At 42.4% G+C, this 23677-nt stretch overlaps 2 protein-coding genes across 7 annotated transcripts in view; both read right to left on the bottom strand.

Annotated features, from left to right (window-relative positions):
- The window catches only part of epb41l5 (erythrocyte membrane protein band 4.1 like 5), a 29034-nt gene extending 22701 nt beyond the window's left edge, over positions 1 to 6333 (bottom strand). For all 5 annotated transcript variants that reach the window (XM_063213077.1, XM_063213076.1, XM_063213078.1 and 2 more), the window contains exon 1: positions 6066 to 6333. The gene's annotated coding sequence lies outside the window, so the exon portion shown is untranslated. The remainder of the gene's footprint in view (positions 1 to 6065) is intronic.
- Positions 6334 to 7343: 1010 nt separating this feature from the next.
- LOC134461566 (disabled homolog 1-like) lies at positions 7344 to 23677 on the bottom strand. 2 transcript variants are annotated; one of them, XM_063214459.1, is made up of 14 exons: positions 23504 to 23677; positions 22671 to 22803; positions 22321 to 22460; positions 20012 to 20110; positions 17749 to 17880; positions 17339 to 17422; positions 15995 to 16024; positions 15310 to 15363; positions 14093 to 14222; positions 12613 to 13353; positions 9486 to 9578; positions 9142 to 9209; positions 8914 to 9013; positions 7344 to 8022 (listed from the first exon to the last, which is right to left on the bottom strand). In XM_063214459.1, the coding sequence occupies exons 2-13, from the start codon at positions 22786 to 22788 to the stop codon at positions 8939 to 8941; spliced, it is 1764 nt and encodes a 587-aa protein (XP_063070529.1). In that variant the 5' UTR covers positions 22789 to 22803; positions 23504 to 23677; the 3' UTR covers positions 7344 to 8022; positions 8914 to 8938. The 2 variants fall into 2 exon arrangements, with proteins under 2 accessions (XP_063070529.1, XP_063070528.1); XM_063214458.1 differs by lacking the exon at positions 23504 to 23677 and having other exon boundaries at positions 22671 to 22963.

Raw genomic sequence — 23677 nt, forward strand, 5'->3', positions numbered from 1 at the left:
GAGAAAGACATGGGTCAGATGTGAGAGGTCAGGTGTATATAAGATTCTGGACAGGACACTAATGTGGGTTTACTGGAAGTAGACTGTAGGTAAGGTTTTTCCCCCACACAAGGGCAGAGCACTAGCAACAGATTAATATTAGACTACAATGTATTCACTGTAATCAGCAGAGACACAGACGCTTGTGTGGGGGGAAAAATAGTTATGTAGAGTAATTTTAAAATGTTAAAAGCATTTGCTGATACAAATATTTTCTTGATCTGATATTGAGTGACTGTGTTAAACATAGCCAGTTACTTGGAGAAGTCACATGTTTTGGAGGGAATATGTTGCAGTTTTCACTTCTACTTTCACTTTTGATACCACTGTTCCACCATGTCAGACATAAAATTCCATGACTTTTTCCATAACTTTCCCAGAATATGAAACAGAATTTCCATGGCCTCTCGTAAAACTAAATGCCCAAAGTATTGACGAGAAGAACATTTAGCCCTGTGGTCATCAATTTGTAATAGCCATTTTCATTCAACTCTCTTCTGCATTTGCTAGGCACGTTTGCCTGACGTTTTCGGATTCTATAACGTTGCAGACCTGTGTAACATTTATAACAGGCACCTGTTAAGCGTGAGTGTGGGGTTCTAATCGCTGCATCAATCTAGTCAGTCTAGCCTAGCAATAAATGAGCACAAACCACAGCTCCTCGAGTACCTGTTTTTTTGTTTTGTTTTCTTAAATCACACAAACACGACATAGTGTCAGTAGATTAAAGAAGGAGGATTCAAAACTCCGGCCACCCAATGCAAAAGAGTGTGCTCAAGTTTGGTCTCCAAAGGGGGGGTTGTCCCCTCCTTCTTCTTCTATTTTTGTGAAGTTTTGGGGCTTGCACAAGATGTGCGATACTGCCATCCACAGTGCTAAGGGGACCCCATTGACTCTCAACCGTAAGACTCCAAAAGGTCTCCTAACCAAAGGTCTCCTAAGGAGGTGTTCACCTGACATCTCATGGATCCCCGAAAAGTCTGAGCCTGAAGTGTCTTCCTCTCATCTACCCTCTATGGTGTCAGAATAATGGATGTAGCCGGAGTGCCCAGAGATTTTTTTTTAGGAAGGGGAGATATGTCACAATCGTAAGTGTCCACAGAAATTAACGCTGAAGATCCGTAACGCAAATATGGCGTCTACCCGCACAGCTCCCGCCTTTCTGGCAAAAATAACCAACTGCCTGCTGAGCTGCTTTGCCATTGATCCAATCATCTAGCTGCATCGGCGCATGCGAATTGTTGCGCATGCTCAGTTGTGAAAAGCTGTCGCTCTCGTGCCGTTACTACTGCGCCTGCGCTCTGAAAAAAAAAAAGGTGAGAAAAGTGGCTTAAAAGCTTTATTTTGACTCGTATGACACAACCAAGTAGTCTAGATTGATCAGTTTTTCATGGTGGTTTCAACCATATGGTTTTCACAACCGCTGGGTCCCGTCCTATACTCAGTTTCCCCATTCATTTTTCCCATTGACTCTCAGATCTGGTCTCACTAATCGTGAAATAGCACCCTGAAGGCGTCAACAAGATGGATGGCGGCGACTGTCCTGTCTCGACCTAAACCGTCTCTGGAGTGCCCTCGCCCAAGCTCAACTGGGACCCGCCTGATATTCCCGGGGAGTGGAGAAAATTCAGACAATATGTGGTACTGATGTTTTCGGGACCGCTGGGGAACAAAAGCCAGGTTGAGAAATGCACCTGACACTCTGGCGGGAGGAAAAGACACAGTGATTAATGATTCTTGGGCATTGACTACAGAAGCCGCAAAACTGCTTAAAACATATTATGATGGCATTGAGAAGTATGTCTTGCCAAAGAAAAACACTCTTTGCTAGGTATAAGTTTCGTTAAAAAGTGCAGGGTGTCAACTAGAGTTTAAAGCAGTTCATCACGGCGCTAAAGCTGCTAGTCAAAGATTATGCCTGATGCAAATGAGGACGAAATAGTCAGAAATCAAATCGTATTTGACATTGCAGAAAGCTATGGACATCGCCAGGTCCCATAAATTCGCACAGGCACAAACTCGCGCCATCAAAGCTAATATTAGCATCATGGCCATCCAACGTGACCAGGTCGTACACTGGATACATAGGCAGCAGCATGCATCTTTGAGATGTTCCAGGCTAGAAGAAACCGACCATGAAAGACCAAGGGCCTATACTAAGAAGCTGGTTCAGGAGTAAACCAGGTTAAGTTAAGAGGTAAATCATCATCTACTCCTGAACCAGCTGCAGACGTGTTCAAAAGCACTGGACCCTTTCCTGGTGAATGCACAATGCACATCAACCCAGTAGTCCGTGGTGCGTCCACCAATAATGGTTCCATTGGTGCTCCACAGATGCCCAGAGGAAGAACATCGAGGACACTGTAATCATCGCCAAGGTGACTGAACCAACTGAATGAGTCAGTTCACTTTTTGTGGTGGAGAAGCCATGCACAGGACAGCTCCAAGTCTGCCTCAGAGACCCAGAGACTTGAACAAAGCCATCAAGCGACACCACTACCGTAAATCAACATTAGAAGACATCACCCCAAAGCTAGGGGGTGCTAAGTACTTCAGAGTGTTAGACGTAAGTTCAGGATACTGGGTAAACAAGCTCTCCCCAGAGTCATCCAAACAGACCACCTTTAACATGGCTTTATTGCTTCCGAGACATGCCAGGGGCCGAGGGCGTGGTGCCAATTGCGGATGATGCCCTGGTATACGGTGGAACCAGGGAGAACCACGACAGAAACGTTCGCGCCATGCTGCAACGATCACGTGAAAAGGGAGATCACCTCAACCCGGAAAAAGCCATCATCAGTGGGTACCACAGCTGCTGCCTCTCAGCTGAAGACGTAAGGCCAGACCCAGACAAGATCACAGCTATCAAGATGATGGAACCACCGCAAAAACGGGACGAACTAAAGACAGTGCTGGGGATGGTCAATTATAAATGGCAAAGTTTGCACCTGGACTGTCCGAGGCCAATGCACCGTTGCACCAGCTGCTGAAGCAGTCCAGTGGATTTCTGTGGAACAAACAACATGACGTGGCTTTCGAAAATATGAAGGACATCCTCACCAGAGAACCAGGGCCAGTTCTCGCCTATTTCGACCCCGAAAAAGAACTCTGCATACAAGTGGAGGCTTCCAAATACAGTTTGGGTGTCGTGTTATGTGTTACTGCAAGATGAAAGTGAAAGCCCAACTGGGAAACTCCATCTCCCATTGCCATTGTGACACTGCACTCCACAGCACACAGGTGTTCACTGCACACTGCACACATCGAAATTGCATTAATGCCTCACCCGTGCAAGGGCCAGCCCGCAATGGCACCCCAAGGGAGCAGTGCGGGACTGTACCATGCTCAGGGGTACCTCAGTTATGGAGGAGGACGGAGGAGAGTAATAATTACTCCACCCCCCGGGCCCTACCTGGCGGGTCGGGAGTCGAATCGGCAACATTTGGGATACAAGTCTGACGCCCTAACCGCTTACGCATCCAAGTCACTCACAAACACAGAGGTGTATGACGCACGGATTGAGAAAGAAATCTATGCCATACTGTTTGGACTGAAAGGCTTTCACCAATATGAATACAGCAGGCAGGCCAATGTTGATTCTGACCAGAAATCACTAGAGTCAGTCATTTCAGGCATACAGTTAATCTTGAGGTTATTTAATAATTAAACTACGGGGTCAGTCAGAGTGATTCACGGGAAACATTCAAGTTCCTGGCTGAAATCTAATAGAGAATACACCTGCACCTGTTTTTTTTTTAATCATACAACAGTGTGAAGTGTTTTAGACTATACAAATGAACAATACTGTTAAAATGATTTCCTGATCCCTGACTGCACGCAAAATGTTCAAATTCCATGACTTCCCAAGGCTGGAAAAAAAAACTCCTTTCCATGATTTTCCATGATATTCCAGGAATTCTATGACTCATTATCAGATCAAGAAAATATTGTTTATTGGCAAATGCCTAATACAAGGTTACTTTAAACTTGAATGAAACTTAAGGTTAACGTCTTAATAAAGTTGAAATTCTATCATTATAATGAGTTATTGGATTACTTTTGTGTTCAATTAAGATTGATTTGACTTGACTGGGTGCTTTTACTTGAAAATAGACCGAAAAAAAAAGGTTCTTGAAAGGTGTGGGACCATCAGTTGCGTAATGTTGACATCAGGTGGATAGACAGCTGTCATTGCTGTTGGACAACTTCTAGGATTTTTTTTGTTTAGCACATAATTATGCATGTGTTAATGCACGGTTTTGATGCCCTCCGTCAGAATCCACAATATACTGTAAACAGACAGCCATGAAAATAAATAAAATGCATTGAATGAGAAGGTGTGTCCAAACTTTTGCCCCATACTGTGTGTGTGTGTGTGTGTGTGTGTGTGTGTGTGTGTGTGTGTGTGTGTGTGTGTGTGTGTGTGTGTGTGTGTGTGTGTGTGTGTGTGTGTGTGTGTGTGTGTGTGTGTGTGTCAGTTTCATTGCAATACATGTACTCGATTTGCACTCAAGGGACTGTTCAGAAGTCCTATCATCTATGCGTGAATTCTTGCCAGTCCAATATTTTGAGAACATACTTTTTAAACCTACATAAAATGTATTTTAAAATGTAATACAATGGAATGTCAACAAAAATGTCAACTTCCCAAAATGTTCCAAAATGGATAGGCCTACATCATTATGCAGGCTATGGCTATAGGTTTCCAACAATGCAATCAGCATCAGCAGAAATAGGCCTTGAATGGTATGAAGAGAGGGCTACGAAATATTTGGAAATGTATGATCTAGTAAATGCCAGAATTAATCTGTCATAAATTAGTTTACGGACAGCGGTACCATTTGCCGCAGGTCCGCAACACGTAGAATGATTAAAATATGTACCGTATCCATCTTCTCGCGTTTATTAACGAGCAACTGATTGGCCTAATAATATCAATGTAGGCCATTCCATTTATGTATTATGAGATTATGCAATCAATGGGAATGTATAACTAGTCATCCTCATCAGTAAAAAAAAAAAAAATGTGTCGCCAAATGTGTTGTTAGAAGGTGGCAGTAGTGCGTAATCATAACTTTACAGTACCGCTACTCCACTAGCCTGATTGAGAGGTACCTTGTAAAGGGCCGTACACACACGTCGCTGCTATTTACTCGCTACTTGCTCACTCGCCTACTTGCCACTCGCTCTGGGTGATTTTGTTTACTGGTTGTCATGGTTCCCGCTGTCCGCGCCAATAACGTCCGTACGAAACAAAATGTAGACCTACGCTGTTTAACGTTGATCGTGTGCTGTGCACAACCATGCATATGAGCCTTTGATGGTGTACACTGTATTGGATGTATTTTCCTCAACACTTCAAAGTGTGATTGCGTGCAGAAGTTGGGTGGTCAGAACACCACAGGGGCAACGCCACCTGTCAATAATCTGTATCCTGCATTCCAATTGGTTACTCGCTTAACTCGCGTCGCTCGAAGATAAAATAAGTTTATCTCGGAACCCGCCCACATCGCATCGCTTGTACTCTCCTCGCCTACTCGCCAGCGAGACTCGCTGGAACACGTAGACATTCTATTGACTTCATCCGCTGAGCGAGTAACTAGCAGCGACGTGTGTGTACGGCCCTTAAGATAGACATTTCCTGGAGTTGAGATGGAGTACCGTTATCTCGGCAACTTATGGTGGGTAATAACATGAGGAGAATGCATCGCTGCAAAAGCAGACATCTAGACAGCCAAAAGTTGCGTTCGCCTAGACCTAGTTAACATCAATGTGTGCATGATTCGCTGACATGCTAACCCAGCCAATACGTCGCATTACTAGAACTATCCTCCATGCTTAACTTATTCTGTTGCTAGCCCGCTAGCGCTGGTGTAGTTGCCCTGTGGAAACTCCTTATTATTTAATCTTGGCGGAACTCGTTAAGTGCCTTGTGGAATCACCAAAGACTCGTATTTTATTACATTCTATTATGTTGCATTTAACATAACAAAGATGTACGACTGCATGAAGTGGGAAATAATTACCCCGCCTGGAGATGCTGCTGAAGCAACAAGTTGGTGACACCCGACGTCCTCCCACAAACAGCGGAATTCCTAGGTAATGTAGAGACAACCCAGTTCTTCTTTAGAATCCCTTGGAAAGTGTCTCCTACTCAAAACCATTGCTTGCTAGTATAACAAGCACACTCGGGGACGGTAGTATTTTACCACATAGCGTGTTTAACGCATCATTAAAAGATTTTCGTGGACACTCAATTAAGAGATGGATTTCAGCAACAACAGGTCGTTGACCGGAAATGACGCAAGACAAATCCTTGAGGAATGCTTTTGACTTTAAAGGGCCAGTTGCCCCGCCCCCGCCTGCTAGCTGCACCTGTTTACTTTAATATCTGATCTGAGTAGGCCAGAGTCTTTCTGTGTCCTTTAGGGCTGAATATACAATACTAAACCAAAATACACAGCTGATCACACCAGATAGAAAGCAACAGTGATCCAACAGCAACAGGTGGAAATTAGAGGTAGGCTCAGGAAAGCAGACAGGTGAATTGTCCAGGGCCCAGGGAGAGAGGGGGCCTCAAATTTGGTCCTCATTAGATTGTATGTATTGAATGGGGGCCCCTTTCAGATGACTTTGTCGTGGGCCCGGCAGAAGCTGAAGCCCTGGGTAGGCTAATGATTACCAAGACATCCTATGCAAAAAGTTATTCAGATGGTGTCCAGACACTTTCTTCATATTCTTTCTGGCTGATGTTTTGGTCCCATTTGCATTTTGTGAGTGTTTCACACCTGAACACCCTGAGGCATTGTCAATCACCCACTGAAGTCTATCATCCAAGTTGGCACATCAATGCGAGCTGTGGCAAGAAGGCTTGCTGTGTCTCCTAGTATAGAGACAAGAGGCATTTGTATTTTTGCTCTGTGTGTGTGTGTGTGTGTGTGTGTGTGTGTGTGTGTGTGTGTGTGTGTGTGTGTGTGTGTGTGTGTGTGTGAGAGAGAGAGAGAGAGAGAGAGAGAGAGAGAGAGAGAGAGAGAGAGAGAGAGAGAGAGAGAGAGAGAGAGAGAGAGAGAGAGAGAGAGAGAGAGAGAGAGAGAGAGAGAGACCAGAATGGTGAAGAGCGGTGAGTGTATGTAAATTCAATTGCACTTGTTGCAGAAAATTACATACAGTTTTTTAAAAAGCACCTACTTTACAATGATTTTAAGTGTACCCTCCTTCTCTTTTCAACTGTATCCCTCGTGCACATATCATGTTTGTAAACACAAGTTTGTAAATATATGGAAACTGTGTCTGAAGAGCCAGTGCGCTTTATTAAACTTATATGTAATTATTTTTCACAAAAAGACTGTACAGTTGTAAATTGTGTCAGAGTTGTAGATTAACAGAGAAGCTACAAAAGGTGTGTCAAAGTGTTTAATTTATGATTAGGAAAAGCGGGTATATCCATTCCTCTTTCATAAACACTTGCATTGAGAGGAGGCTTAGGCTTGTATGCATAACTTGCCAACTGAAGTAGCAAATAGCAGTGCTCTATCGATCTTCAATGCAAAATCGTTGAAATGAATTTGTTGGTTTAAATAATACATAATTTGTAGCAACCTTTTAAAAACACCTACATCAAAATAGACTACACATAGTTCTTGTATTGAGCATCTTTTTGTAAGATACCATCGTAAGTACAGAAATGGAAAGAATAGTCTCAATCACTTGAAAACATATGAGGAGAATCAGTATGAGGAGAAGTTCAGAAGAACAAGTACTGTATATAAAATTACACTTGATTTCCATATTCAAACTAAAATAACATGAACACATGAACCACAATATATAGTCTTCTATTTTCTTGTCCACTGGTACAAAATTAAAGAATCAACAATACTTTTACTGTGAAAAAGAATAAACACGTTGAATAACTCATCCAAAGGCAAAATGGCAGGACTTGATTTCATCACTTGTTCAGTCCCTCTCTTACATCAAGTATACCTGTGAAAAAGGAACAGTGACAAAGATTCTTAGTTGATTACAAAGAAAAAGAAAATTGCAAGTTTTACAGCAAGTGGACAAGGTGGCAGGTGGATCCCCCAAGTTGACTTAAAAACATAATGCATTCTTCACGGAATGTCACCTCACTTATGACATGGTTAATACTTCTATTAAGGGTTACGACTCAGGTCCCCGAAATAATATTTGTAACGATCACTACAATGCTATACAGCCCTCAGGCATAGCCCTCGATCAGCCCTTAAAAGGAAGAGTGAGTCATTTTTAAGGCCTGAGCAAGGAGGTACAGTTCACCATGATGGTGCAAAGCCCTATACATGGGTTCACCGTGTTTGTAAACATGATATTCTGAGGAGGGGCAAGACACTGGCAGCCAACCACGTGAGCTAATTTTTTGACTGACAGCGGTTTCCAACAATCGGAGGCTGAGTTGTGCGCAGCTAGTTCCGCGCAGTCAGGTTGAAACAAAAACTAAGAACCCATGTATTGTTTCAAAAGATTATTAGGGCCCAAGCACCAAGGTGCATGGCCACTCAACAACTGTGGCCCTGAAGTGCAAATGAGGGATGAAGTCCTATTGTCTTTTGAAAATTATTATTACACATGAGGTAACACAAGGGGACAGACGCAAAAATGGAAGATCAAAACTTGTTTTAATGAAACAAAAAGTCTAGGGGTTACAAAAAGGTCGTACAAAGCTCGTCAAAGGGAAGCAAAGCATCTAAGCCAGCAGTAACACACACACACACACACACACACACACACACACACACACACACACACACACACACACACACACACACACACACACACACGCACACACACACACTACAGATAAGCACTGTGAAGCCTGTGTGTGTATCCCATACTCACACATTCATCAATGTGTTGTAGTCTCTCAGCTGAAGAGATCTCCCAGTGGATCCCCAAAAGCAACTGGCGTTGCTGATGTTTGGGTGGGAGGAGTAATCATCTATCGATTGGAGCATAAATGAGTGAGATTATTTTTTAAAAAACACATTAAGATAATAGTTTGTATGTGTAGCTACCAACACCATTTCTGACAGAAAAAACTGTGTCCAGATATATACTGTACCCTACCTCAGATGGCGCACCGAAAGGATCCGTACCAAAGGCATTGTGAAACTGGTCTAAGGCTGAAGCTGGAGCTAGTAGAGCAGAGTAGAGGAGAGCAGAGTTCTTTAATTAATCCCGAGGGAAAGTAAGGTGTCTGATACCAGATACAAAACGTACACAAAGACCTAATACACGTTATTTAACATTGCAGTAAACATATAGCACACACTTTAGTACAGGTACATCAATCAGCTTTACATTAGTTCACATACACACACACACTCTCTCTCACTCTCTCTCTCTCTCTCTCTCTCTCTCTCTCTCACACACAGACGCACGCACGCACGCACGCACGCACGCACGCTGACCTTGGTTGTTGTTAGAAGTTAGTTGAGGGGTGAAGGCCGCATCTAAAGAGACTCCAGGTGGGGGGAAGGACACTGGGATGTCCGGCTGTGGAGCTACATGAAATTGTTAAATGGTAACAGGACATAGTAGGGTAACACTTTACTTTACTTTATCATAGGTATGACATTACAGCGTCATAATGGTGTCGTAATGCAGCCATGGACGTGTCATACACATTTTATGACTGTTGCCTTTAAATGGCATTCGGTTATGGTTAAGACAACCCTGTCAACAATGTCAACTGTCATCGACCATAAAACGTCGATGTCATAAACTTTATGACATTGACGTAATGTTTATGACTCGTCCATGACTGTGTCATGACACTATTAAGTCAAGTTAAGTGTAACCCATAGTGACCCCTTAGAGCGTGTTGTTCCACCAGCGGAACACTGTTATAGTGACTGCAAAAAATGTATGACCAAGATAGTATTACACCACTATGACAGTAAACAGGGCTTTTAGTAAAATATTACTACTTGGTCATTGCCATTCAGCTAACAGATCATTTATAACAGGGGCCATGTCTTACTGGGCAAAACTTACTGTACTTTGGTCAGAGAGCAGTAAGTGCTATTCACCAGTGCTGTCGTGAATTGCCATGACACCTCAAGGCTTACAGTATGTTCTACCTCTGGCCAATACAATACATCTGTAATGACTGAAAACCCCACACCAGATGTCAAGAAAATATCGTATCTCAACTACTCTGAAATATAGTCCTCAGTTACAATTTCTTTTAACACACTCGATACCCGACTCTCGCCAGATGAATGTAGTTGCGTCAAGTTCCACTGGGCTCCGCACAATTCATCTGGGATTGTGTACGATGGGAAGGACGTCAACCAATCAAAAAGCTAATCAATCACATAATTGAAATGTGAAAATTAATGTTGACTCTAGGGATTTACAGAATCAAGGATTGCAAAATGCATTTTTATAGAGGTTTAAAAAGTATGTTCTGAAAACATTTGAATGGCAAGAATTCACACATATATTATAGGACTTCTTAACAGTCAATTCCAATATTAAAATGGAAAAAGTCAAAAATGGTGGATACAGCGTTTTGGAAAAGAGTTCTTCATATGTACATACAGTATGTACGTGTCTATATGCTGGACAGGCTGTTTCCCTCTGCACTCTCCTGGTTAGACACCTCATGCTGCAACACTGGGAGTCAGAGGCCTGCCCTCTGTTCCAGCAGTGGCTTGGGGACTTGGGCAGGCATCTGCACTTGGATCGGTTGCGCCACAGCAACACGGGTAGGGAGAGGGCATTTACCAGACCCTGGCAACCACGGCTGGACAGGTGGTCGGAGGCCCAAACAAACCGCAGACCCCTATTGCCTGAGCTGTCAATGTTCTTTTATTCCTTTGTTATTTTTCCCATTGTCACGGACTTGTGTTTCACTTACCACCATGTTTTTTTTGACAGGCTGCCTCTTTTTGTTCTGTTTCTTTCTTTCTTTCTTCCTCTCTTTCCTTTCTTTTTCTTTTTTTTCAGCTGGTGCTCTTGTGGGGGTGGGGGGTTGGATGGTACACAGTCATAGAGCACGCAATGGCTTCAGCTAGAAAATAAGACGGAGCATTTATTGCTTCAACATCAACGGCAGCTCGCATTGAGGAGTCACAGGACAGATTATAGACTGTATTAACTCTTTAGAGATTAACAGAAAGATTTTTGAAGGAATTTGTTGGTGATAAGGCCGCGCAGAAGCAATAAATGCTCCGTCTATTTTCTGGGTGAAGCCATTGCGTGCTCTATGGCTGTGTACCAGGTGGTAGTGTGTGTAGCTCTGCTCCACCAGGGGGCGCCGAAGCTACACACACATCGTCTGGTGCGAACCAGGATACTGTTGGCTATCTGCCCTCTACATGATATCTCCAATATTGTACATAGTGCTCTAATAGTTTTTCAACAAGTAGGCCTATGTGCACTTCTTTGCATGTGTTCACACAGTATGTACTAACCTATATCCTGGGCCTTAATCTCAAAAAGTGATGCCAATTTAGCAACTTAGATTTAGCGACTTTTCGACACCTCTGGTGACTTAACACCTCATAGCGACTTCAACAACTTTTTAGTGGCTCTGGCGACTTTTAAGAACTCGTATTTTCATTGTCAAAATTATTGTTTTTCAACATAGTTGTAACTATGTGCCACAGTCAGAAGCGTTTCCCACGGTTAAGCAGGGCTACAGATTAGCTCTGATCTCCAAAAAGTAGCTAGCACTACTGTTTTGTATTATGAAGATAGCCATGTAGGTACGTTTTCTAGAGATCAGTGTGTTGTGCGTGACGCAGAGACGTCATACATAACATTGTGACGTCATCCAGCGACTTCTTGCAACTTTTCTGAGAGCTAATAGCGACTTTTGCTAAAAAAAAAACAAATTGCAACACTGATCTCAGTCCTTCCCATCTCTAGTTTCACGCACGGTCGGTCTAGGGGTTGTACTTACGTCTTAAGTCGTTTGGTTTGAGCCAGAATAATGTAGTCGGTTGGCTAGTTTACTTGTTTTTGGGTTTAAGTACAGCGTGATTATAATATTAGTTGTGTAATCGAACATTTCAAATAAGCGATTTAGGGTTAGGGTTATGATTAGTGTTAGGGCTAAGGTTAGGGTCGGTTGTCATGGCGACAAACCATATGAAGTAAGACGTAAGTACAACCCCCGGACCGACCGGGCGTGAAACTAGTGATTCCCCCTTCCCTATCAGGTGCGATCCCAGATGAATGTATGGAGCTCAATGGAATGCCATGGGACCTTGGAGGAACAACAAATTCATAGATCCCTTTCACTATACAAGTTTATCAACCACTGAATTAACCTCGGAAACAATATTTGATGCTTGCTTGTAAAATCTACTTTGTGTCATTTAATTGGGATAAAAACATTATGCTTCATATCAGGGATGATCCATAGGGGGGGCAATCGCCATTCCAACACACCGCCATTCAGACAGAATCAATGGCGGTGCGTCGGAATGGCGGAGTGTAACCGATCCATAGCCCATAGCCCAAATAATTAGCCACACCTGTTCTAAGTGAATTAATAAGTGAAAAAGAAGCACAAGAAGTTTATACCTTTTATGGTGGTTGATATTTGATTGATGTCAAAGTCGTCATGGTCAGCCACGTCTTGAGGTACTCCAACTTTGCTGGAAAAATACTGAGCAAATGCTTGGTCTCCATTTACGCCAGTGGGAGCAGTGGGCGCCGGGCCACTGCTAGTGGGACTACTGGCCGGGTTTGAGCCAGGCTTAATCATTTGGAAATCCTTGAACATGTCTTTCCCCATCTTTTTCTCCTTTTCACCCAATGGGTCCAGAGTAGTGAAGGCACTCTTTGTCGGTTGTGGTTCTTTAACCGGTGGCTGAGGAGGTAAGCGTCTGACCGGCTGTTGTCCTCCCATGATCATAGCACCTCCCATGGGCATTGGCTGTTGTCCTACCATCATACCACCTGGACCAATTGGGAATGGCTGTTGTCCTACAAACATACCACCTCCAACTGCCATTGGCTGTTGTCCTGCTACCATCATACCACCTGTAACAACTGGTCTGTGTTGAAAGTTGTTGGCTGTGGGAGGAGTCGGTTGAGGCCAGGCACCTGGCGGAACCATGGTAGGAGGAGCCTGGCCCCACTGAGGTCCAGGTGGGACTCCGCCCATTGGAGCACCAAAGTTCGCCCATGGGGTGGGGGTGGGCACAGCACCAAAAGCAGGTGCGGTTTGGACGGGGCCTGGAGCACTGCCTTGGAAAGGCGATGCAGTTGCAACTGGTCCCCCCCACATTGGAGCGGTCAGTTCTGGAACTGTGGATGGACCTAAAGACGTTGAGAAAATCCAAACAATAATGTCATACTCTGGAAATGTTAAGTTGTTTTGTTATGTTGGGGATAATGGCCACTGATAAAGGGAAATAATGGAAGCGTAGAACAGTCAATCGGTAGACACTTTGAAGGAGGGTGGCTTGTTTAAGCCCAGTTAAGGCACTTTGCCACATACAACCTGTGCTGTGCTGTGTCGTGTCGAGCTGAGTGGTACTGTTCAGTCAGTCTGGTTTGTGTTTCCATTACAAACCGTGTTACCCGTAGTATGTTTGGAGTTAAGTTTATACTTTGTCAGGTACGGTAGCATTACTTCACAGGGTTAGGCTTGTTGATTTTGCAAGACCGACAGATATCTAATAGATTGAAGTAGGGTTTAAATAGTTTGAGCAAGATCATATTTGAATACTACAATGTTGATTTTCAGCTTTGATTTTAATAGCAAAGTAATGCAGTGTCAAACTAAAGAGAATTCCAAGATAGTTGATCTGGTGGCCACCATGATTGTTTTTTAATTCACTGTTGCAGGCACCCGCTCAGCTCGGTTCATCCAGCCGAAAAAACGATGGCTGGTTTTCGAGCTGTGCCGTGCTGTACTATATTAATCGAAATGCAGTAAACGGCGGCAGAGTCATGCTGTGCCGCACCGGGTAGAAAACCGGCAGTGGAAAAAGGCCTTCAGAAAAGTGTAAACATATAGTATATGAGTGAGCAAGGAGATCATCATATTTCTTACCCAGACCACTGGTAGGGATGGTGGTGCTGAAAAGCTCAGCTGAGGGAGGTGAATCAACTTGAGTTGTGCCCAAATCCTTTTGTTCCTCTGGTGCAAACAAGTCTGCTCCAAACAGGTCACTGGAGGGAGGCTAGAGGAAATAATGTTTTGCATTTTTTAAAATGGCTACATTTTACACCCACAAAAATCCAACCCCCTTTTTAAACACGTTTTTTAAGTTGTCATCTGCATTGCACCAATAAGCACTAAAACAAAATTACTCATTTGCTTTGTGAGTTGGTCGAAAGATTTTGGTGTTAGAAAAACTAGTTTAGTGCTTGACATACATTGTTTTTGCTTACTAGCCATTTTGGCTTGGGGTTTTCCTGAAACCCAAAAATTTGTGCAACTGACAAATCGGGCCAAAAATCACAGTGTATGCCCAGTGTTAGGCTAAGTTGGAAATGGAGGCACCTAGAGACACACATATAATATGCCCATACCAAGGTTTAGAACATGGCATTGTATGTCATGACAAAAAGGCCTGGCATCTGTAAGGGTTAACGTTCGGCGAGAAGGTCGCTACCGTGGAATAGCAGCACGACAGAGAGAATCTTTAGACCCCGACGCGGAGCGGAGGGGTCTTGTTCTCTCTGAAGTGCTGCTATTCCACAAAGCGACCGAGTCGCCGAAAGTTAACCCGCTTATTATATGGATTTACTTAAATGATTCACACATGGCGGGGACATTTCTTTAGGCCTATTTAATGTTAAGTCAAAAGACTGTTGCTGCGCAAAACAAAACAGTGCCGTTGTGGAACACCGCTAGGCAACAGCTAGGTAGCCAGGACAACAGGTGTTGTCTATCACAGCAGCTGATTAGAGTCTTGTTGAAAAGTCGCTTTAGCAGTGAAAAGTCTTGTTGCCATTGACAGCGGTCTGTTATAGACCAACCCGTCCGTTATCGAAAAATAACAGACGTGCGAACGTTGGGGAGCCCCGTTGAAATGAATGGAGCATTCGACCGATGACGTCACAACCATATAATAAAATGTGTTAACACATGTGATGCCAAGGGGTGTAAGGATTCATAAAAATAGGAGAAACCATTACCACATGGTTAGCTCTTTGGTTAGTTTCTATGGGGAATGGGGGTTGTGGAATGAATCATTTTAACATTGCTGCCTGATTTAAGTGGAACTGTGTTATGGATGAGGAGATGATGTGTACAAGACTTACTTTCACTGTGTTTGCTTCATCCGCAAGAAAGAGCAAGGCATCACCACCACCATTCTGAGAAAACAAAATCAGACGGATGTTTAAGATGCAACCGTTATGATTCTGTTGAAAATAGTTACTTTCCTGATAATTTCCTGATGTCAAATCTTGAAACAGTACAAAATGTCTTATCATAGCTGTGCTGATGACACTCAAATTTACATTGCTGTCTCTCCAAATGACTGGAGCCCCATTGAGTTGCTGTGCTTATGCATGGCCGTAACTACCATTGAGGACACAGAGGTCATGGCCTCTGTATTTTTTTCCAGTAATGTAAAATCTATGGAAGATATCAATATCTGATCAAGAATGATAAATTCATTTTACGCCACCCCCCTTTATCCTCAAGGCAGTGATTAATGAAAACAAACAAGTTTGACTGAAGTGTTTGAAGCATTCTAAATGTACAGTATGCAGTAGCCTACAGTATCTGACCCCGGGATTTGAAAATGTCTGGTTACGACCCTGTGCTTTTGCCTTGAAAAAATTACAATTTCAGGATTTTTTTCATTGCACTGGCTAACGAAGGCTCAAAATGGCCATACAAATATATTATTATTAGTAGTAGGCCTGTTATTAATAGTATTATTAATATTATTATTATTACTAAAAAAGTCTACGAAAGGCAAAAAAGTTAAATGCATACCTCCTTTACCGCTGCATCATCTGGTTTGACCTTAAGAATATTGAGGACATTAGTACAGAGAAAACACAGAGAATGTTTGCAGTAAATGTAATGAAAAATTCACTGTATTGGCCCGAATATAAGACGGGGGTCTTATATTCAGGGTCGTCTTACATTCAGGCCAATATGGTAATACTGTACTTAATACTTAGAAATGGCATTGCACGTATCAATATTTGGGTGCAAAATGAATCATCACATTGACACACAGCCAGCTTCACCACAGTCAGCATTAGTGGTGAGACAGTGGGTATTTCTCAAAACCTAGTGCAGTGCTCTTCCAAGTGTATCAGCCTAATTAGTCAGGCCCAGTGATTGGATTCTCTTTGGTGAACTCTACGGAATATCCAATCACTAGGTGTGACTAATAATGAGTATCCAATCACTGAGCGTGACTAATTAGGATGATACACTTGGAATTGCACTAGGTTTTGAGAAATGCCCAGTGTTTCTCAAAGAGAAGAGACCAATCAAGCACCAAGAACCAAGCACCACAAATTGATGCGGCAAAACAAAACAAAAAACCTTGGGTGTTCTGGGTGCTCATCTTCTAAGTGTTTAGTGAGATTGGAGGTGTTTCCGCTCATTTGCTCTTTTGCTCATTTGAGGTCAAGCCAAAATACTGCCATATTGTCAATGAGAGGAGTAACGATGTACCACGGTGTATCAATAAGATTTATAATATAGAAGTCCATAAAGCAGTGTCTTATACTGTGTATACCCACTCTCAGGGCCAGATTATTCTCGAAACCATAGTTGATAGCTACATTAGCTACTTTCTTGTTTGCAATGCAATTTCCCATTGACAACTACCAAAGTTGCCAACTTGCTAACAACTGCGCTTTCGAGAAACCCAACCCAGGTTAGATATGGCTGCATCCCTGGTTGGCCAAAAGTCAAAAATTGCACAATTGTGACTAGATGCGATGCTGAAAACTCTGTCGTATCTAGTACAGTTTTAAACCTAGTAAATTTTCCTTCCAGGAGGGCCTACAGCAGCCTAGGGGCCCAGGGTCATTTTAATCCGGCCCTGCCATACCTTGCAGAACAGAAGTGAGAACTAAGCAGTGAGTCTTCGCATTCAACCCATGTCTGTGGTTCGACAGCAACTTGAAGTACAGTAATTTCTAAGGTAGGTTTTTGTTTTTTTAAACATTGTTTTAACATAGCTCCATTATACTACTCCGTATTTACATTTTCCTAATGTGTAGCACCACCCACAGGTTTCCCAATAGCCCAGATCACAGACACAGGTCAAATGTACACTTTTTTCACCTAAAGCGTATGTAATCTAGCAGCACCCACCTCTTCTGGAGCTTGGGATTCTTCTGCTTTCATGTTGAAGACTAACTGGAAAAGGTCCTTCAGGTCCACAACTACTGGTTCCGCCTGAGAAGTTAAAGATTCTACATTCAGAATGCATTCAGCAGCAGCTGTATCCCATAGTGTGGTTCAGGAAAACCACTCACTCACTCACACAGTGCTGTCACAAAAATAGAATGTATTCAAATGTGCCATTGTCACATTTTATGTTTTTATTTTTTTATTTTTTATTTTTTGGCAAGGGCTATGTTTCCATAACCTGGCTTGCTCTCACCAGATCTGTGTAGTTTCGCTAAGTTTGATTTCATATATTGATTCTAGGTACCACTAGGGGTCCCGAACACCAGTTTGGGAACCACTGGTACAGTGTGTATGCTGTTCAATGTCCTCACCTGGTTAGCAGTCTTGATGGCAAAAAACTGATGTTGTCCCTCAGCACCGCACACATAACCAAAAGCACGGCTGTCTGTCACATCCCTGGCGATGAATGAGATCTTGTTCACTGCATGCTCATGCTCAATCACCTAACAAAAAGCATGGACCAAAAAAGAAGAATATGGAAGAATCAGTGATTGTCATGACAAATGTCTGCAGAATAATAGCAGTGAATTTAAAAAGGAAATAGTTATGTCCTTGTACGGTCAGTTCACGGCATATGATACTCTAGTTCAGTGTTTCCCAACCAGGGGTACGGGTACCACTAGGGGTACGCGAGCACACTGCAGGGGGTACGTGGAAAAAATTAAAAAATGCATGGGGAATAGTCACATTGCCATAATAGAGCATGAGTGAGGGGTACTCATCTTAGGACAAAAAGGCTTAGGGGGTACACAAGACAAAAAAGGTTGGGAAACACTGCTCTAGTTCAGTGTTTCCCAACCAGGGGTATGTGTACCACTAGGGGTACGCGAGCACACCTCAGGGGGTACGCGGAAAAATGTGATAATGACAATTGAATAGAGTATAGTCATACTGGGATAAAGGAATATATAGAGAGCATGGGATAGGGGGTACTCATGGTACAACAAAAAGGCTTAGGGGGTACGCGAGTCAAAAAAGGTTGGGAAACACTGCTCTAGTTGACAGCAACGCCAAAAATACTGGATATGAGAAAGATTACGCAAACCACGCCCACTCAATGCAAAAGCGTGGGCTCAAGTTGGGTCTCCTAAGGGGGCGTTGTCCCCTCCTTCTTCTTCTATTTTTGAGGTGTTTGCTCAAGACGTGCGCTACCGCCATCTACAGCGCTAAGGGGACTTGATTTATTCTCAACCTCAGGACTCCGAAGGTCTCCTAACCGAAGGTCTCCTAAAGGGGCGTTCACCCGACATAAAGTGGATACCGGAAAAGAAACAAAATGACGCTTCTTGGTTACATCCAGTTTCTTTGGCAACGCTGAAGGTGTTACATCATGAGGAGGGCGTGGCCAGGCTTCATCACTGCCACCATCAGGCTGGAACATTTGTAAGACTTTGTAAAGAAAACACCATTGCAGTAGCCAACTTGGAATTCATATGGAAATTAGAATGCATTATTATATTATTATCTATATAATTTCATATAGACTCATAATGCATTATGGTTTAATGTTTCACAATATGTAACAAAGTTAAAAGAATAAAATATTATGCTTATGTTATCTTGGGCCTATGCCATGGAATAAAAGTATGCAGTCCCACTTTAAAAGATGGCAAATGTGAAGAAGTTAAAGTGCCAACCCCTGCTATATCAGATCTTATTACATGGCTCGTCTTCATTCTCAACACAACCCATTTTCAAATCATTGGGGTATGCAGTTGCACATTAATCAGAAACAAGCACACCTTAAATGTTGAGTCTGCTACTTTTTAGTGACTCTACGACATCTACTGGTAAATTATTCACCCTGTAGGCTATTCATGAAATGACCTGCAAAAAACAGTGAGTTGTTTACTTGTGTCTGGCTGGTGTTATTTTCACTGCAACAGCACAGATATTCTAATGGGGCTATACATTACATTACATTACATTACATTACATTACATTACATTACACTTAGTTGACACTTTTATCCAAAGTGACTAACAGTTATTTACAGGGTAATGGTTACAGTCCCTGGAACAGTAGGGGATAAGGTGCCTTGCTCAAAGGCACATCAGCCATGAAGTGTAGGTAGGGGCAGTCATGGGTGAGCGGTTAGGGCGTCAGACTTGCATCCCAGAGGTTGCCGGTTCGACTCCCGACCCGCCAGGTTGGTGGGGAGAGTAATCAACCAGTGCTCTCCCCCATCCTCCTCCATGACTGAGGTACCCTGAGCATGGTACCGTCCCACAGCACTGGTACCTTTCGTTGTGTGCAGTGTGCAGTGTTCACTTGTGTGCTGTGGAGTGCTGTGTCACAATGACAACGGGAGTTGGAGTTTCCCAATGGGCTTTCACTTTCTTTCACTTTTCACAAGTGTAGTAGAGAGTGGGAGGCTGGGATTCGATTGCCTGATGAAGGTCTAGTACCGAAACGTCGTTTATTAAAGAAAGAACAGCGAAATGGTCAGTGTGCGGGAGTTTCTTTGAACTAAGGCTGGGATTCGAACCAGCAACCAACAGATGTAAAGCACATCTCCTCAACCACTAGGTCACAGCTGATTACATTTCTGATTACAAACCCGGTTTCACTCACCCCAGTTTTCTCATCAATGATTTTAATTCCTGTGAGGGAGATGATAACCCAGATCCGCTGCTTGTGTTTGCCCTGGGAGCGAGCAGCAATGGCCATTCCCTGTGAAATATAAACAAAAATGTAGAAATTATTTCCTGTGAAATCTGCATAATGCCGGGTATCTACTGTGAGATTTTTGGGAATGGGGTCGATTTTTGGTTCAATTGGAGGTCAATCGTGAGTCACGCATCGTGTAGCGTGTGCATGGGGTAACGACAAGCGAGTTCACCTCACGACCAGCTACAGGTACTGTATCAGCGTATGGTGGCAAAAAAATCTAAACTGTCTGAAATCCTGGTCGCCCATTTCACAGTCACGACCTGATCTGATCCTCATCTAATTCACAATATTTGTGGTTTGAAAGACATTTAGGGAGGCAGGTGCTGAAGGGAGGGACATGTGGAACTTACGGCTGCCTTACTAGGCTATAGAGGCTATTATATAGGAGCATTATTGTGACATGCTTTTGATTGTGAAGCATTTGTAGATTATCATGTCAACATGTTGACCACAGTACATTATTACCCAAAAAAACACTATAGGGCAAAGGGGTAGGTGCTTTAGCACCTCCTCGTCCCTATGTGTTGTAGTTTGAAAGACCATTTCTCTCTCCACTGAAAACATTCTAGGCCTACTGTAATTCTAAAATGATAATTAAAGGGTTAGTGAACCTGTTAGCCAAATCAGAAGGTAGTGGACCTGTAGCCTGTCAACTGCATTTCACATGACAGTCACATGTCTAGGTGCGAATTGAGTGTTGTTAAGGTGTTCACAGATTCCAAAGTCCAGAGTGTGAAAATTATGTCAGTGTTGAACTCAGGCAGGGTGGATTGTTTTTTTTCATTAACTTAAATTTACCAGGAGAAAAGACAGACATGGATTAATAATCTCTCATTTCAAGGGTGCCCTGGTCAAGCAGCACAAGTAACAAGATTTAAACTAGTGTAACATTCAGCACAACTAGCTTTAAAAAAAAAATTTTTTTTAAAGGTGTCAAGGTGTGAATATGAGTTCAGTAAACAGGAAAGAGGCCATGTACAGTATTTTGCAAACCTTCATTAATCCACCATTTGTGGTCTTTAGAGTGCCATCTTGTGGGTGATGCATGGATCAGCATTAGTAATGATCACTTTTGCACCTGTGGTGCTTACCATTGTAATTTTGTTTTCCATCCCATATTCAATTATAATAAATAAAGACTTTCATAGCTGGTTATTAGTTAATAACTTGTAGTTAGGTAGTCACCTACCCCCCACCTGCCAATGTTGGGAATTGAACCATAAAGCTTTGGGTTATCAGCCTGATTAGATGTATTAGCAATACTGCCCATCCCTGGTCTTGATCACATGCAAAATTTCATGCTTGTTTCATAATTCCTTTGGTCAATTCTGTGCAACCAATCAATTTCTAATGTCCTTTTCAGGGGCCATCTTGGAAAATGGGCGTCATATTGAGTGTAAAATCGAGTAGATTTAATTGTCTTGTTCTTGAGCATATAAACTGCCTACATGTCAATTGTCATGTTTGTATCGTCATTTGCTTGGTCTATTGTTATGTGCGATAAATTCATTTCTAGGGTCTTTTAAATGTGGCAATGTGGCAAATCAAGATATATTTAATGGTATTGGTCTTGAGAACATACATAGCAGATTTAATACTTGGATCATACTTTGATCAATTCTGTACATCCCAAGCTAGGCCTACTGTAAGCGGTCCCCACTGCAGGGTAATGACAACAAACTTCAGACGTTTGTAAAAGAGAGGTTTTTTTTTGCCAAAACGCTCAATGGTCTGCATGTGGCCCAGCAGCATGGTATTCTGACTAATATACTCTGTAAAACTTAAACAGAGACATCACATGATGCGCATAATGCATGATGAAGGAGACTTGTGTTGTGTCTTCCTTCTTCCACTAGGTGGAGTAAGAGCCTAGCTCTGCCTTTGGGCCACTATGTATGTCCTGTTGCAAAGTTGATTAGTAGGATTTGTTCCCCACTCCAAACATGCAAGAAAAATGGAAATAAAAATATAAAAATAAATATGTTAAACACTATTGATCTATCTATTGATCCATTTATTGATCTATCTATCTATGGTAATAAAAAAAAAAATAAAAAAAAAATCTATCGATCGATCGATCTATCTCTCTATCTATCTATTTCATTAACCTTGATTACACATCATCTCTTTAACAACTCTTCTTTGCTACCGCTACAACAAACTATTTGCATGTAAGGGCAAAGCCTGAGAGGAAAATCCCTTCGATTTACCTTCAACTTCATCATGGAGTCCTGAGTCATTTTATCACCCCTGGCCTCCGGGACGTCGTCCACTCCAATCAGCTTGGCTTTGTACCTCACCCCATCTCCCTGGAACCTGCCCTTTAAGTACTCATTTGTCTTTTCTGGAACTAAAGAAACAAATGTAAGTGTAAAAAACAGAGTGAAACTCTATAACAAACATCTTCACTAAAAACAAGAGCACACAGACTATCCGATCCACATCCGATTACCAGTTTGGATTGATGCTGTTGGAAGAGACTGTGAAGTTTAAAAGAAATTCTTTCATACTGTACATCAAAACATGGCTGAGAAGAAGTAAAAAAAAAAAAATGCTTCACCCTTTTTTTTGTCCTTGGCTGCAGGCGTAGTCCTGATTTCTATCGTAGGTGATGGTGTTGTATCGTCGGGCACAGCCTCAGTGGCAGTGACAGCAGCTTGATCCGTCTCTGTTGACATGTTGATGTCTAAAGGCTGGATAAAGACAACATATGCAGATATGCAGACAACAGGCATGTGATGTACTGTATATCTACTTTGGAACATTTTGGGGAAATTGACATTTTTCTATTGGGCATTGCATTGCATTACATTGCATTTTATTAAACCTAGGTTTAAAAGGTATGCTCTCAAAATATTAAAATGGCAAGAATTCACACATAGACGATAGGATGTCTGAACAATCATTTCCAATAATAAAATACATAAGTCAAAAAATGGTGCTTACGTCATTTTGCAACAAACTCTTCTAAAGTAAATAAGCCTGGTGACATGTTGTTGTGAGGATAACCAAGAAATCTTAAATTAATAGCAGTCATTTTCAAAATTGTAATCCATACGTGTTTGATATGATGAAAGACTCCCAAGTCTCCAAACATTGATCATATGAAAACAAATGGAAGAAATCCTTAACGTCCTTGCAACCTTGATAGCTAGAACATTCTTCTAGGGTATAAAATTGATATATTTTCTTTTTTGCATGGGTGTAATTTTAGGTGTGGATGGTGGGGACATGTCCATACCACTTTTGAGATGAACCTAGCTCATCTCCACCACCTTTTCCAAATATATAATGGAAAGAATAGTTGACCCAGACAACTTACCATAATGTTCCCACCACTTTCAAAGCCAAATCAACACCTTTGCTTTTTTGGAAGAATAAAACAAAACCTACCTTCAGTTCCTCGTCTCCCTTCAGCCCACACGCAGAAGATGTAAAAATGAAGCGCTGGGATAATGCTGAGTTAAGTTGTAATAGGCTCAAAGGTTGTGCTGTTACATTCCGTTATGCTGCTCTTCTCTTCCTTGTTTGCCCATGAGGGATCTTGTGACACCTTCCAGTGTGGCC

The sequence above is a fragment of the Engraulis encrasicolus genome, chromosome 13 (genome assembly GCF_034702125.1).
Source record: "Engraulis encrasicolus isolate BLACKSEA-1 chromosome 13, IST_EnEncr_1.0, whole genome shotgun sequence".
Lineage (NCBI taxonomy): Eukaryota > Metazoa > Chordata > Actinopteri > Clupeiformes > Engraulidae > Engraulis > Engraulis encrasicolus.

Coding starts and splice junctions, on each gene's coding strand:
- LOC134461566 (XM_063214458.1), bottom strand. CDS start 22,875: ATGTTCCAAAGTAGATATACAGTACATCACATGCCTGTTGTCTGCATA. Junction 22,461..22,670: donor AGCCAAGGACAAAAAAAAGG/GTGAAGCATTTT, acceptor TTGTTTCTTTAG/TTCCAGAAAAGACAAATGAG. Junction 17,881..20,011: donor TCATTGATGAGAAAACTGGG/GTGAGTGAAACC, acceptor GCTTTTTGTTAG/GTGATTGAGCATGAGCATGC.